This window comes from Aphidius gifuensis, linkage group LG1 (assembly GCF_014905175.1).
Source record: "Aphidius gifuensis isolate YNYX2018 linkage group LG1, ASM1490517v1, whole genome shotgun sequence".
Classification (NCBI taxonomy): Eukaryota; Metazoa; Arthropoda; class Insecta; order Hymenoptera; family Braconidae; genus Aphidius; species Aphidius gifuensis.
The window spans coordinates 20,287,402-20,305,224 of record NC_057788.1 but is presented as its reverse complement, the minus strand read 5'-3'; the positions used below and the strand labels follow the sequence as shown (position 1 = coordinate 20,305,224).

At 31.3% G+C, this 17,823-nt stretch overlaps 1 protein-coding gene across 1 annotated transcript; it reads right to left on the bottom strand.

Moving 5' to 3' along the window:
- Window positions 1-14,708: 14,708 nt before the first annotated feature.
- On the bottom strand, window positions 14,709-17,621 carry LOC122860415 (toll-like receptor 6). The gene is made up of 3 exons (XM_044164216.1): window positions 16,164-17,621; window positions 15,589-15,926; window positions 14,709-15,540 (listed from the first exon to the last, which is right to left on the bottom strand). Exons 1-3 carry the CDS (start codon window positions 17,619-17,621, stop codon window positions 14,709-14,711), a joined length of 2,628 nt encoding a protein of 875 aa, XP_044020151.1.
- Window positions 17,622-17,823: the final 202 nt, after the last annotated feature.

Below are 17,823 nucleotides of genomic sequence, written 5' to 3'. Positions count from 1 at the left end.
TCAAATTTCTCAACAGGAGAATTTATTATCAAAAGTTTTATACTCAAATTATTAAATGCATTTTCTTCAATTGATGAAATACTGTTGTCTGTTATTTCAAGTGATTGAGGCTGCCAGTTTTCACTAAGACTTTTAACTGATTTAAGTTTCGTGCTAGATGTACAAATTTTAAAATAATAATTTTGACTCAAGTAACATATGTTGTCATTGTGATCCATTGAACTCATTGATTTTTTAATATTATCCGATGCAGTATCAAAATTTATGTATTTTAAATAAACAATGGTACTGACATTAAGACCCCAATTTGAATAATCAAACATAAATAAATTATTGTCAAATAAATAAATGATATCAATTTGTGATTTATCAAATGCCTCATAAACGATATAGACTAATTTATTTTTCGTAAGATCAATAACCTTGCAATGAATATTTTGAAAAAAACCTTCTTCAATAACTTGCAATGAATTGTAGCTCAAATTGAGTAATAATAATTTATTACTTCCAGTTATAAATGCTCCATTGTCAATTTGTTCAATTGAATTATTACTCAAATTTATAATTTCAAAACTCCGAACATTGAATACATTTGAAGGTATTCGAGTCAGTTCTTTGCTTGATACGATAGACACTTTTTTCAATTTTTTCAATGCATTAAATGTACCAGGAACAATGAAATTTAAATTGCTCTCAGTTATTGTAAGATGTTGAAGATTTTTTAAACAATGAAGTGAATGACGAGATATTACTCTCAGGGAACTTTGAGTATATTGAATATGTAGAATATTGAGAGAAGTATCTCGACTAGTAAAATCGCAAATATCAGCATCTTGATGATTGAAAAATTCCAATTCATGTAAATTCGGATGTTTATTCAATACATCATTGAGATATGATTTTGTTTTATTGTCCAGTTGAATTTTGAGATGTTTTAAATTATTCAAATCATAAAAAATATCGGGGTCCAGCAAAACTGAAGCTGAATTAATTTCAAGATTTTCCAATGATTGTAAATTTGAAAACGCAAGTGGTTCAATATGCAATTTTACATCAGCCAAATTGAGTTGTAAAGATTTGATGGACAAAGATGATATATTTTTCAATGCATTATTTTGAATAACGTTAACTTTTTTATTTGTGATTTCAATTTTATCTGGATATACATTGATAGCTGAATTGTTTTCGCTAAAAAATGTCCAAGTACCTGTCTCACAACTTTTGTAGGTTCCCAAAAGAGTTGTATAACAATAAGTTGTTTCCGAAAAAACAAATGATGGATGTATGATGAATATTAATTTAATTATTATACTTAAAAAATTAATATTATTCATCGTTGAATATATAGTTTTAGCGCACTGATTTGAATAGATACCATGAGTTTATACTGATGACAAAGATCTAATTATTTTAATTAATTGTTTAGCCTTTTTATAGGGACAGCTTATCACATCTTGAATATAATTTATTATATATCGTTATAATTTTATTATTTTTCACATTTAACTGAGATCAAATGTACTATTTGCCATATTTTTTTCTTATCTTTTCTACATCTAAAAGCAGAGTTTAAAAAACATATTAATTTTATCTTTTATTTATTTTTTACTAAAATCATTATCATGTGATCTGATGACGCCTGTTGCTAAGCCTAATAATTTGAATTGTTGAGAAATATAAATTCTAATCGTTCTTTATACATACAAAATGTATAAAACAAAAAATTTTTTATTTACTTTTATTTTAATTTTTTTCTCTTGGAAAAAATATATTTTTATTTTTTTGTACATAAATTCAATTTGTTTACTTCGAAACATCAAGTTGAAGAAAAAAATTATTAAATTACGATTATACAAGTTTCTAAAATAATCTTTGTAAAATAATTTTAAATTTAATTTTGTTTTTTAATCATATATATAGATTGTTTCAAATAAATTTTAATTCAATTCATTAACACAAATAAATTTATTAAACTTCAAAAGAAAATAAAAAAATGATGTAAATTTAAAATACATTCAAATTTTAAAACGTTTTATTATAAATAATAAATTATTAAACAAAATATTAATTTTATGCATTGACAAATAATCAATTTTTCCATGGCATGAAAATTAGAAGTAGTTTCCTTAAGGAATAATTATTAGCAAGTCCCTTAATTTTATTCGTTGACAAGTAATCATATTTCTCCATCGAGAATGTGGCTGTGTTCTTCATCATATTTTTTTAATTCGGCTGAACTATGCCTAAAGTATTTATAGGCCTTACTAAATGAATACCCGTCAAGCTGCTGGAGTCTTTTTTGATATATCAGGTAGTTGTAATATGACATGAAAATTAGAAATAGTTTCCCAATAAGCAAATGTTTTATTAAGCAAATCTCAGTGAGCAATGAGAATGCTGTAGCGTCAGTAAAATAACACATAATTAGTACGTAATAAATTTTCGTGGGTTTAGTTTTTTTTTTTTTACAACTAAGCACATGAAAAATACCTACTTATTTTGATAAATATTATAAGCTATACGAATAATAAAAATGCTAATGTCAATGATCAGCCGTTTTTTTTTGATAAGGACTTATTGTGTAAAACTCGTTTTTATAATTTAAATTTAAAATAAGGTGGTAAATAATTTTTAATTATTTTACAGTCGTCATTGCAAAATTAATATGTAAAAAATATTAAAAAAATGCAAATGTTAAAATTTCTTTGATTGTTATTTTAACGTTTTTTTTTTTATTCTTCAGTATAGCGTTTACGTTTTAGTCCTATCATTTTTGTAAAATCATCATCATTTGATTTGTCAATCAATTTATCATTTTTTTTTTTGATAATAACTTGAATAATCTTCATCGATTACAAATCTATCATCAGCTTCATATTGTTCTTTTACCGCGAAGATGAATTACTTGAAATTTTCTTCGGTCTCAGTGAGTTTGGATTGTTTTCGACACTAACCATAATTATACATACATACATACGTATACATGAATTTTTTGATGGCCATCTGTTTGTTTACATTGACTACTGCCAATAATTAAAACCACTTCATCGGGTTGAAATAGTTTCTCAAGAAAGACTGAAGGCCATATCTGTATATTAATTTGAAAAGAAAGCCTAGCTCATTATAATATATTCTTCCATCACTAACACATTGTAATCACTGATAACAAATTGCCACGTATTTCTAAAGCATATTATTATCTATAGTATTTTGGAAACTTTTTTTTCGACCAAATTCGAATTAGAAAAAAATAAAATTCTCTTTTTTTATTTAATTTATTGATTTTTTATTTATCAATTTATATTTTATTTTTTTTTATTCTGAGATTATTTTTTTTTTATCCGATAATTATAATAATAATTAAGATAAAAACAAAACATAAATTTACAATTGATGTCCCCGAAAGCCTCAATTTTACATGAGCTGTTTATTTTTTTATCGTAACTTTAATAATCAAAAGAAGTGAAATAAAAAAAAAATGGAAAAATTTTGAAGTATAAAGTTGAATAATTTGCTGGATAAAAAAAAAAAAAAAAAAAAATTAGGCGCTTTTCTACGATAACGCATGATAATAATATTATAATAAAAAACCTGGTACTTTTATCCAACAAATGTCAACTTTCTCACTAAAGCCCATTTATTTCACTTCTTTGTTAAATTGATAAACATCATTGAAACTTTAATTTATTTCATTCCTTTAATAGGTAACCTTTGATTTTACAAATCTTCTATTTTAATGTCTCCGTGAATACCATGATGAAATTATATAACTGTTAATTATATAAAAGAAATAACAAATCTTCTTGTATATGAATGAATCGAAAATTAAAGCACATATATATATATATTATATGTATAGCTATATGAAAAAATAAAAATAAAAAACAAATTCTGCTGTACCATCAATGGTAAAATCACCAACACATGCTTCTGTATAAACACACGTATATGCATGGAAAGAAAAATTCAGGGGAAGGGATAGGCGCGGGGTATGGCGCGACGTATCCGAAGAAATGTGGACATTTCAACTTGAAAATTTATTTTTTAGTAAGATTTGTTACCTGGCTTTTATTGAGTTGTATATCTTTTTTAATATTCGGTAGAAAAAATCGAGAGTAGGCTTATTGAAAAGAGAGGCATCGATATATATAGTGAAACTATTTTTAGTTTTTTTTTTCTAACATTAATTAAAGAGATAGAACAGAAATCAAAAATCGTAACGTCACAGACCGCTGACTTAAAATACTTATACGGTAAGGTCTCGCGCTAGAGTAAAATTGAGGCGAGACTCTACCGAGTCTCTTGATAAAAGTTTCGTTTTAGGCTCAAATTGAAGGTATTTAAAAACTCTAGAAGCAAGAATATGAAACAAGAAAAAAAAATTATCAGTTTATTAATTATTATTAAAAATAAAAAAAGACAAAATTTTTAACATCAAATATTAAGAAAACTACTTAACAAATCATGGATGCAATTTTTTGCCAGGATAATTTTTATGGAAAAATCTATAAATAAAAGGGTTTTTTTTTTTTTTATTTTGTTGCTAGAAATTTGTTAATTAACAAAATTGTAAAATCTTGTTTTTTTTAAAAAACGTGTAGCTTCTTTAAAAATAGTCCCACAAAGTTGATTCTGGTCTCAAAATGTGCCTTTTTTAAATCTCTAGGACCAAGGCTATACTTGAAAATTTTTGATTTATTTTTATTTTGTCAAAAACCCTCCCTGTGAATTACATGACCTTGACGTCGGTGGGAGAGCTTGAGTATCTCGGAGATCCGATGGGCTATACCGGGAAAGGGCACTTATTAGGTTAGGAGCTTCTTCGTGAAGGTTTCCTATACCGGGAAGGCCCTGGGGAGAGATCAGACTTACAAGTAATCCTAGCGTAGGAAGAGTGGCGTATCCATCGCTCGAGTTGTCTCGCAATAGCCTGGTTAAGCTAAAGTGTGGGACACCGTGCTGATGGCTGAATGGCACTTGACCATAGATAGTGTCATAAACGGTGCCACTGGAGGCCCAGGTCGAGCTCCAGTTATATTTATATCCCTGCCCAGCATTCGGGGCTGGAAGCATTTTTCCTGGGATTTCATATGGAAAGTAAAAAAAACCAATAAATTTATGCCGCAGGGCTTACTGATGATTACTGGGACTCAGCATGAGATACCAGAAAAGATGGATAGTAGCGCAGCCAGGAAAAAGAGGAGGCAGGCGAGAGCAGGGTTGGCAGGTACTCTTACTGGGGGAACTGTTGAACCTGCTGAAGCTCAAAAGCGGGCGAGACAATCGGAGAGTACCCCTCAATCTGCCGAGCAAGAGCATAAAAAGAGACGGAATGAGAAGGAAAAATTCTCATTCGCGGTTGTCACTGCCGATTTGCCCAAACTTTTGGATATTCATGAGGACCGGTCGGACATATCGGAGGAGGAATCCAACCTGGTGCATGGAGAACTTATGGAAAGGATGGACGAAATAGCGTCTGGCGATTTCGTCAGGCTCAGGGCGAACGTGGGAAAGCTAGAGAAAAAAAGGACAAACTTCTGGTCATAGATCAGAAGGACCTTCCAAAGCTGGTCAGAGTTATGGCGTACATTCAGGATAATCTGGTCAAGGACGTTGGTACGATACTGACGAGAATTGCCAGACAAAATCCCTGGCTACACACCAGCGGATAAGCAAAGTATGAAGAGAGCAAGAAGGATGCCAAAGGCTGGCGTCTGGTTCTCGGAATACCGGAAGCTGAGCATGAAACCCTTCTACGGGCTAGGCCGGGCACTTTTTCAGGTGCTGAGAAAAAATACCGGGGAGGACCTTAGGGCAACGACGACGGAAGGGGAAAAGGCGGCCTAATGGTGGTAAGTATCCCATTTGTTCAAAGCAATCTACATCGTAGCTCACAGGCTACGGCGTTGCTTGAACATAAGATAGTTACTGAGCACACCAAAGTCGTACTAATTCAAGAACCTGTGGCATACAAGGGAAGTGTCAGGGGACTTGTTTTAGCTAGGGGACAACTATTTTATGATATTACGGTTTCAAGGCCTAGGGCATGCGTTCTAGTTAGGGACGTGAATGCCTCCCTCTTATGGGAACATTGTGGGAGAGATCTAGTAGCAGTGAAAATTGCGACTGGATCAGGAGAAGGTGGAACAGTGGTGGTAGCGTCTGTCTACATGCCTCACGATTCATCTGACCCTCTAACGAAGTTGTAGCCCTCGTAGAGGACTGCAAAAATAGACAGTGGAATCTGGTACTGGCTGGGGATGTCAATGCGCACCATGTTGCATGGGCAGCGACGACATCAACAATCGGGGCAGAGCTTTACTGAACTTCATATTCGCCACGAACCTGGAGGTCATCAATCAAGGTAGGGAACCCACTTTCTTAACTAGTGTAAGGAAATCGGTGATAGATCTAACAATAGCCACAAAGGAGGTGGCAGGTAGAATTAAGAACTGGAAGGTACCCAAAGATCCGACGTTGTCGGACCACCGTTACATTCAGTTTGAATGGTCTGCGGCGACCACGGCTGAGGGCGCGCAAACCTTTCGTAATCCACGCAAATCAGACTGGCATACGTATGAAGCTGAGCTGGAGAAAAGAATTGAGTTTTTCCCGGCAAGGTTTGACACTCCGATTGAAATGGAAGTCACGGCGACATTTTTGCGGGATGCAATGGTCGAGGCGTATGAAAATAACAACTAACTAAGCGTTGTTAGGGATAAGAGTGAATGGTGGAGTAGCGAGCTACAGAAGCTAAGATCCGGTGTACCCTGAATGAGGTACTTAAAGGTAGACCGGGGGCGGCAGAGCATTAAAGAGCTCTGCAAACAGAATTTAAGCAGGCGGTAAGGATGGCCAAGAAGGACTCCTGGAGGAGGTCCTGTGGGGAAACCTCTAGTGTGCCAGACGCGGCCAAGCTTAAGAAAATTATTGCCAAAGAAGGTAGTGCAGTAGGTGGACCACTCCAACTTCCGATGGGGTATTACCAGTTATGCTCCAAAAAGGTTTGAATTATACACTTGTGCCATTAAGCAAGACCTTTAGGGCGTCTATTGCTACGGGTTATGTACCAAGGCAATGGCGCAAAACTAAGGTAGTTTTTATTCCTAAGCCTGGAAGGGCTGACAAAGACCAACCAAGAGAGATTATAGACCGATCAGTCTCACCTCTTACATGCTCAAGACGCTGAAGCAACTTGTAGACAGGTATGTAAGAGATGCGATTCGAGATAGTGGGCCGCTGAATCGGCTACAATTCGCCTACCAGCCAGGGAAGTCTGTAGATGCGGCACTCCATAAGCTTGTTAGCAAGTTGGAGGGGGCAAAAGACAGACAAGAACTGGGGGTGGGTAATTCCATCTTTAACAAGACCCCACTAGAGGCCATAGATAGGGTGGCAGAAAGACTTGGGATTGATTCAACTTTGAGGAGGTGGATCAGGAACATGCTTTCTGACCGACGGATTTGTGTGGAAAGAAGAGGGGAGACGCTGGGGGCCATCGTCAACCGAGGGGGAAGTGCTATCCCCGCTGCTATGGTGTCTGGTGTTGGATGACCTCTTAGTACCACGAGGGTTTCCATGCTCAGGGATATGCAGACGATATAGCTATCGTTATACAGGCAGGGGATGCGAATACCGCCTGTAGCAGATCTCGAATTGCACTAGGTATAGTGAAAAAGTGGTGTGAAGGCACAGGGCTACTTGTCAATCCGGACAAGACGGAACTGGTAATCTTCACGGGTAAAAGAAAGCTAGAAGGGTGGAAAAATCCAAAATTCTATGTCAAGGAGATTGTACCCTCAAACTCGGTCAAACATCTGGGTGTTATACTAGATAAAAGACTGAATTGGGGACTACAAGGAGAAAGAGTTCGAAACAGGGCCATTATGATGCTATACACGCTCAGAAGAATCTGCGGTAGAAACTGGGATATCAACCCAAGCATCATGGCCTGGATGTACCAAGCGGTAGTTATACCTGCAGTGGTGCATGGGGCTATTGTTTGGTGGAAGAGAACCGGGCAGGTAGGAGCCAGGGATCTTCTAGAACAGGTCAGAGGCTTAGCGCTGAGAGGCATTACAGGGGCTAGTAAGTCGACCCCTATTTGTGCTATGGGACAATTTGCACTATTAGATATGCCTCCGCTACATCTAATAGAGAGGATAGCAGCACTGAGGGTCGCGAGCAGACTTATGAGAAATAGGCAGTGGGTAGGACACGTAGGTAATACTGACATTTCGAGCAGAGAAAGTTAAATTCTGCGGTATTAGCTAAGCAGGATTTTTTAAAAGAAAGATACTGCTTTGAAAGGAAATACAGGGTAAATTATCCAGAACGGGAAGAGTGAATGAATGAACCGGGTCCAAGACCAAGAAGGGCACTCTGCATCGAAAAAAATATAACTGGGGCAGGAATCTGGCTCCAGGGATCGACCAAGGGCACTAATTTTACTCTGGGCGAAATCTGTACGGTCTTTCAAGCGGAGGTATTCGCGATGTTAGTATGTGCAGAGATAAACTTAGAACGTGGCTATAGGAACAAGAGGACCTGTATCTGTTCCGATAGTCGAACAGTACTGTTGGCAATTGACGCACCAGCAGACAAATCAGCCTTGGTGAGGGAATTCCGGGAGAAATTGAATTTACTGGAATCGCGAAACAAGGTCAAACTTTTATGGGTACCGGGACATTCGGGAATCCAGAATAATGAGACAGCCGATGAACTGGCTCGTGGAGGTTCAGCATTGAGACCCTATGGGCTGGAACCAGTCGCAGGGGTTGCGGATTGCTTTGTTAGAACAGAAATTCGCGACTATCCACACAGGGTACATAAGAAATTATGGAGAGAGGAGCCCAAGAAGAGGCAGACTCACGATTTTCTAGATGAACCTGAGCGGAAGGTTCAGCTATTAAATATGACTAGGTGTCAGCTGAGGCTAGTAGTAAGACTGGTAACAGGACACTGTAGACTCAGGGCACATCTGAAAAGGATAGGACTAGTACGGGTTGACACTTGTCGCAAGTGTGACGAAGGGGTGGAAGAATTCTAATTAAACAGTGAGTCATGTGCTATGGTATTGCATTGGACTGGTCGAGCTTAGATTTCAATGCTTTGGGAAGCACTTTTGTGAACCCGAAGAGATCATGAAGCTATCAATGGACGCGATCGCGGCGTTTGCTGCAAGATCGGGGGTATTGGTGGCTTAAGGGAAATGAGGGGACAGCAAAATGGACCGGAGGTTTAATAATAAATTGTAAAATCTTGTTTTTTTTATAAATCGTGTGGCTTCTTTAAAAATCGTCCTACAAAGTTGATTCTGGTCTAAAAATGTGCCTTTTTCAAATCTCTAGGACCAAGGCTATACTTTTAATTAAGAAAATTTTTAATTTATTTGTATTTTAGTGAAGAGCATTTGTTTATAACAACGACTACAATCAAGCATGTTCTGATTAATATGTAGCATTTGAAACATCTCTGTCAGATCACCATCATAGGCTTGGCTCCTGCAAATTCTATGATGAATTTTTTAAGCTTAATAAAATTTTTTTACAATAAATTGTTTTAAAGTTATTGGAGTTATAAACAATTACCGATTTGTTTTTAACATACTAATATCGAGACGCCACGCCCACTTTTTGAATGTGCGCATGCTCTACAACTATTTTGTTGATGGGTAAGCTGGCTTCCTTTTTGACCCATTCGTACTTGTTTGAATAATAAATATATATACACACAATATTTTTGACATATATTTTTTTTTTTTTTGGATTTTTGTTGTATGAATACTTTATTGTAAAATTTTGTTAAATATCATTAATGAAAAATAAAATAAAATAATTATTTTTTCTTGATATAAAGAATGATTAAATTCATTTTTATCGATGGTTTTTATATTATTTTTTTTTTCTTTAAGGTTAGATTTTCAAAGTAAGATCATTATTTATGATTATCGGATGAAAAAAAAATTATCTCAGAATAAAAAAAAATCAAATATAAATTAATAAATAAAAAAAGAGAATTTTATTTTTTTTAAATTCAAATTTGGTTTAAAATCATAAATGTAAATAACAACTTTTCTATTTTTTTCGTAGATATCAATTTTACTTTTTTTATTTATTTATTAAATTTAAATCGAATTTGATCATCTCATAATTTTTTATTGTAGTTTAATGAAAAAAAATAAACTTATAATCAAAATATTAGTGTGTCAGCTGGTTCGCTGGAGTTTAGAGAACTTTTAATTTTCAACATAATAATAATAATAATACTGACAATAATATTCAAATATAAATATTATTAAGTAATAGTAATTATTAGTAATTATATTTCGAATATTATTATTATAAATTTTATTATTAATATCGTTACATTAATGGAAGAAGTGCGTAAGTGCCATTTTTGGGAATTTTTTTTTTTTTCTAAAAGAAAAAAGGCGTAAGTGCAAATTTATAAATTTTCGGGCTTTGCATCTAATTTTAGGGCTTTAAAAAAAAAAAAATTACGGAGGCTAGGAGCCGAAAGGCTCAGCCGCAGTATTGGATTTATCCCCCAAAAAAAAAAAACGTTCATAACTTCTAAACTAATTGTCGTAAAGACTTCAGATTTGGCTCAAAAAAAGCGGCTCTGGAAATTCTATCGCCCCTAATAAAAAAACATTATCTATTCGGGTTTTTTTTGAAAAAACGAAAAAAAAAAAAAAAATTTTTTTTTTTTTTCACGAAAAATACTATTCGTACGATAAAAATTTATTTGAAAAAGTTATAGAATTTTGAAAAACGATTATTTTAAGCCTAATATGAAACCTCTGCGACAACTCTATTTTGAGTTATAGCTTGTGCCGTTTTCATTTTTTAGGCAAACGATAACTCATGATGAAATGGTGTTAGAGACTTCATATTAGGCTTAAAACATGCGTATTCGAAAATTCTATCGCCTCTCCGAAAAAATTTTGATCTATGAATCATATTTTTCATAAAAATTAAAAAAAAACCGATTTTTTTTTTTTTTAAATTTATTTTTTGTAAAAAAAAAAAAAAGTGACTGAACAGATAATGCTCTTTTTCATGAAGGGCGATGGAGTTTCAGAAGACGCGTTGTTTGAGCCTAATACGAAGTCTCTACTACAATTTTATCAAAAGTTATTGCATTCCTAGTTTCCGAGTAATTTCTGAAAAACGCTCTAACTTTCGACAAAATCGTCCTAGATACTTTGTATAAGACTTAAAAAGCATGTGTGGTAAAATCCTACAACTTTTAGCCGAAACTTTTTTCAAAAAAAATTATAGTTTTCATAAAATAGTAAAAAATAGAATTTTTGAAATATTTTTGTCTCTTTTGTTTCAAAAATAGAAAAAAATTGACAATTGGAATCAGGATAAACTCCTCAAGGGGCGATAGAGTTTTAAAAACTACGTTTTTTAAGCTTAATACGAAGTCATTCCGTTGATTCTAACAGAAGTTATAGCTTGCCTTAACTTGAACGAAAAAAAAAAAAAAAAAATCGATTTTCAGAAAAAAAAAAAAAAAATGTACTATTATTGTATTGTTACTTTTAAAAACCATTTAAGAGATAAAATTTAACACGGCCCTAGCCGGAGTATTGAAAATTTTTAATTTTCAACGGTAACGCGGGCCACACGCCCCAACAAACGTTACCAGATCTTTTTTGTAATTATTTTTATGTTTTTCTTATTAATAATAAATTTTTTATAATTATCAGTAACCAATCAATAATTTAAAAAATCCTGCCATTAAATAAATTTCAAATAAAATTGGAAATACGCCCTTCATCTTCTATCAAAAATTATTTGATACGCCGGAAAAAGGCGTAAATCATTGGACATACGCCCTTCATCCTTTATCAAATAGATTTTTTACTTCAAAAAACTTGGAAAAAAAAAAAATTTTACGAAAAAAAACCCTTATTTCGAACTCGGCAAAACTAGACGAAACGAGTCAGAAAAAAAATAAAATACGGATGGTCATAATGGCCATAATCCGCAATAAGCCGCCACGGGGGGCACTATGGAGTGCTCGGGCCTGAGTTCGGATATTCCCTTCGGTATCAGCCCTAAATTCAGAGGCACCCTATAGTGCCCCCCGTGGCGTCTTATTGTGGATTATGTCTATTCTACCATTCGTAGTTCCCTTTGCATTTTCTTTAGTTTTGGCTAGTTTTGCATAATTCAAAATAAGGGACTTTTTTTTTTTCGTGAAATTTTTTTTTTTAAGTTTTTTTTCTAATTTTTCTTTATTTCAAATATTTCTTTTATTCACAATTTACCCAAGAATTCGGATAGTGAAATAAGCTAGATATCGATTGTTTTGGATCGCTAAGGAAAAAATCTAGCTAAGAAAAAGATGTAGCTGAAAGAAAAATTAAGCTGGTAAAATTATGTAGATATTGTGTGCTTGGCTATAATCAAAGCTAAGTAAAAAATCTAGCTAAGGAAAAGATGTAGGTGAGGGAAAAATTATGCTGGTAAAATTATGTAGATTTCGTGTGTTTGGCTATAAATAAAGCTAAGTAAAAGATGTAGCTAAGTAAAAAATGTAGCTAAGGAAAAGATGTAGCTAAGTAGAAAATCTAGCTAAGGGAAAAATCTAGCTTATTATTAATTGAAATTAATTAAAAAGTAAAAATTATTTTAAGTCCCTTTTTTTACTTTTATTTGACTTGGCAAAACTAGCCAAAACTAGAGAGTTAAATAAATGGAAAAATCAATAAAAAAATCTAGAAATAAGAGTTTACGTACGAAAAATAAAAAAAGGAATTTCTTCTGAAAAAATTTGGAAAAAATCCAATAAAATCCGGAGAACATCCAATAAAACTACGAAATAGAATCTCCGGAAGTCTCAATCGCGTAAAAAATCCGGAAACGATCCGGAGAAATTATTTTTACCAGGGTTATTTTTAGCAATAACATTAGTTTAAAGAGAAAAATATGGGTGAAACAAGTAATTTAAAAATTTACAAATTTTGACGTTTTGAGGTTGACTCAAATCAACTAAACACAAAAATCCTCTAGCATCCAGACCTTTTCCAGAGTAAAACCAGACTTGTATAAATGCCATCTATTCATAACAATACTAATAATTATTAATAAACAATAGTAAATTAATATGTTAAAAAAAATTGTGGAAATAAATTAAAACATATTAATAAAAAATTAATTTTAATAATAAAAAAATCGTTAAAATTTATAAAAAATATATTTATTTACTGTTGTTCATTGATAATTATTAATATTTTTATAAATAAATGGCATTTACACGAGTCTGGTTTTACTTGAATTTGCAGTTATGATTCCAGACATTAATTACGACACTGTGTACAAAAAGCTGAAATAAAATTAATATTTTACGTAGGCGAAGCCTATAGTATTGAATTCATACACGTTTTTTTTAAAATGATCATATCTTGTAAAGTAATAAAGTTAGAAGGATCGTATTAGGATCAAATTATTCGTCTATGAAAATACTAAAACCGGGAACTTACTAAAAGTAATTTCAATTGTTAGTTAATTTATTAATAACAAATAACGATCACCGTATAATTTTCAAAGTCAAATAATAAGAAAACTAAGAACAAATCATGGATGCGATTTTTTGCCAGGATATTAGGAATGACTGAATTTATAATAATCGAGTTAAAAATTGTTTTTAATGTCGTTAGAAGATTGTTAATAAACAAAAAAACAAAATTGCTGTTTTTTTATGTTTTGCATAACTCTTTAAAATTTTAACTTACAAGCTTTGTTTATAGCTCAAATTAATTGTCTTTTCGATACCGAGAGCCACCCTCTCTTGATAAAATTTGCTCTGATCATTCGTTAATTAGATATCAGCAATTGTTTATAACAATCACTATCAGCCTTTATGTTACAGTCGAAAAATAGTAACGAAGGAGTGATTTTAGCGATTTTTATCAAGATAGGATGGCTCTCAGGAATTTAATATCAAATTTTTTGAGCTCAATAAAACTTTTTTATGTTAATTTGTTCAAAAGTTATCCAAAATATAAACAATTACCGATTTTTATTTTAAACATTTTTTCTTCAAAAAAGAGTTTAAAGCGCATGCGTAAAACTTTCTTTGCTGTGGTTATAATTTGTTTGATCGATAAAATAGTTATTTAAATTATCATGTTATTGAAAATAAAAAAAAAACTACCATGGACAAATTTTTATAATAAAAGTAATAAACAAAATGGTTCTAAAAAAGATTTGTTTAGTTAAAAAAAAAGTAAATTGAACGATTTATTTTTTTTATATTTGTATTGATTTTTTTTTTGAACGAATCTAATAAAATCATTAATTACAAGTGGTATAACCTCAAATTTTTTTCATCTGTATTTTGATTTATGTACATAATTTGACAGGTGAAAAACAGCGCGAAAAAAACAAAAAATATTTAATCATATAATTTAAAATTATTAATAAAAAAAAAACTAAAATGAATTTGGAATAATCAAGAGGAACCACACGGGCTTTCGCCGGAGTTTTGAAAATTTTCAATTTTCAATAGAACGAGTCCGTTACTAAAAATTTTTTTTATTTTTTTTCGAAACAGCTTTAAAAAAAATAAAATGGTCAATTACAAAATTGTGTTTTTATTGCCTTTATTAAACAAATAATCGTCCAAGTATATACACACGTAGATAGATAATAAATTTTTTCTTTTGTATATATGGAAATAGCAAATATGTATTATAAATGACTATGTGGAAAAGGATAAAAGTTTTTAAGATGAACAACAGTAAATGAAGGTATCTTCCAAACTTTTTTTACTGGAGTACTGAAACAATTATTAAGTAAAAATATATCATAAATATTAGTATTTTCGAATGCATCATTTTCAATAATGCTAATTTTGTTTTGTGATAAATCTAGATATTTGCATTTAATATCTTTAAAAGTATCTTTCTTAATAATTGTGAATTCATTGTAACTTAAATTGAGAAGACGTAAATTATTATTACCAGATTTTAACAATGATTTACTCTCGATGTCATTGATTTTATTATGATTCAGCTCGAGTGTAATTAAGTTATTTAAATAATTAAAAACACCAGTAGAAATATGAGTTATTTTGTTGAATGCCAAATTTATATATTTAAGAGTATCCATTGAATCAAATACACCAGCTTCAATTGTTGTCAGTTGTGTTTGTGTTATTGACAATTTTTCCAGATTCTGTAGACACAATAATGAATTTGTTGGTAATTTACTGATTGATCCACCAGTATAATAAAGACCTGTGATAGACAGTAAATTGTTATTGGATCTTGGATTTTCACAAATATTAACTGAATCACTATTCTCTATTTCCAATACTCTCAAACTTGGAACAGTTTTTAATACATTATTGATATATTTCGAAGGTGATTGTGGATTATATTTAATTTCAATTTTTAAATATTTTAGTGATATTAAACCATCAAATAAATTTTCTTTGAGGTCAACTGGTCCAACATTTAATTCTAAATTTTCCAAATTTAACAAACCATCAAATGATTCAGGATGAATGAAAAATTCACTTCTAATATTTTTATAAATAATTAATGTTTTTGGATAATTTGTAAATTGCAAATCTTTAAATACATATTTACCCATTGACGATATTCTCTCGTCAGATATTTTAAGTGTATCACTTGTTGTAAGCCATCCGACAAAAGACGACAAAAATGATTTAGAAAATAAATATTTATTGGGTATATCAACAGATGTTAGAGTTTTTCTTTTTATACAAATTCTGTATGTATCTTGATTAACACAGTTATTTTCAATTTGTGAATCATCAAGATACCAATAACGAGAATTATTAAAAACACCAACATTACGATAGAAAAATAGATGCTCAAGATTCATGTCTTTAAATACACCATCATCAATTTCAATAATTTGATTATATGATATATCTAATGCCTTTGTTTTAAGACCAAAAAATGTATCTTCTTTAATATGAGTCAATGAGTTATAACTCAAGTCAAGAAGTGATAAATTTTTATTCATAAATACTTTATTATCAATTGATTTTATTTTATTTGATGCCAAAATCAAATGTTTTATATTATCAAGACCATCAAATGCATTTGCTTCAATGACTTCAAGATTGCTACTCTTTACAGAGAGAAATTTAAGTTTTTTTAAACACGAAAATGCATTTTTTTGTAAATTTGTAAATGTTCCATTTTCATAATGAAGAGCTGATATATTAAAATTATTATTTGTGCATAATTTATTATCACAAATATCAATTCCACGTTGACGTATAAGTTGTAAGCTTTCAAAAAACCTGAGATTTTTGAATAATTTACAGAGAGGAATATCGGAATATTCATCTACTGAAATTTCAAGAAAACTTAATGACGTTAGTTGATCAAAAATATATGTTTTAATATGAATTGGTTTAGTATTGAGTTTGAGCATTCTAAGTTGATTCAATCCAGCAAATGATGCAGGAAATAATTCAAACTTCTCAACAGCAGATTTTATCATCAAAACTTTTATACTCAAATTATTAAATGCATTCTCTCCAATTGATGAAATATTGTTATCAGTTATTTCAAGTGATTGAGGTTGCCAATCATCAGTGAGATTTTTTACTGATTTAAGTTTCGTACGTGATGTTTTACAAATTTTAAAATAATAACTTTGACTCAAGTAACATATGTTCTCATTGTGATCCATTGAACTCATTGATTTATTTAATTGATATAATGCAATATCAACGTTTGTGTATTTTAAATAAATAATGGTATTGACATTAAAACCCCAACTCGAATGATCAAGCAAAAATAAATTATTGTCAAATAAATAAATTGTATCAATTTGTGATACATTAAATGCCCCATCAACGATATAGACTAATTTATTTTTCGTAAGATCAATAACCTTGCAATGAATATTTTGAAAAATTCCTTCTTGAATAACTTGCAATGAATTAGAACTCAAGTTGAGTAATAATAATCTATTACTTCCAGTTATAAATGCTCCATTATCAATTTGTTCAATTGAATTATTACTCAAATTTATAATTTCAAAACTTCGAACATTGAATACATTTGAAGGTATTCGAGTCAGTTCTTTGCTTGATACGATAGACACTTTTTTCAATTTTTTCAATGCATTAAATGTACCAGGAACAATAAAATTTAAATTGCTCTCAGTTATTGTCAGATGTTGAAGATTTTTTAAACAATAAAATGAATGACGAGATATTACTCTCAGGGAACTTTGAGTATATTGAATATGTAGAATATTGAGAGAAGTATCTCGACTAGTAAAATCGCAAATATCAGCATCTTGATGATTGAAAAATTCCAATTCATGTAAATTCGGATGTTTATTTAATACATCATTGAGATATGATTTCGTTTTATTGGCCAGTTGAATTTTGAGATATTTCAAATTATTCAAATCATAAAAAATATCGGGGTCCAGCAAAACTGAAGCTGAATTAATTTCAAGATTTTCCAATGATAGTAAATTTGAAAATGCAAGTGGTTCAATATGCAATTTTACATCAGCCAAATTGAGTTTTAAAGATTTGATGGACAAAGATGATATATTTTTCAATGCATTATTTTGAATAACGTTAACTTTTTGATGTGTAAACATCTTTAGGCGCGGGTTGGGTAAGAGTAAAAGGAAAAAACATAGAGTTTAGACGTCAGATCCGGTAACGGATCTGGGCAGGAATCCATTTTCTGTTTGCGTTTTTACATGGCTGCCATAATTCTAAACATGGCTGCCGTAATTTTAAACATGGCGCCTCCATGATCCAAGCTTTGAACACTAGATACATTACACACAACTACAT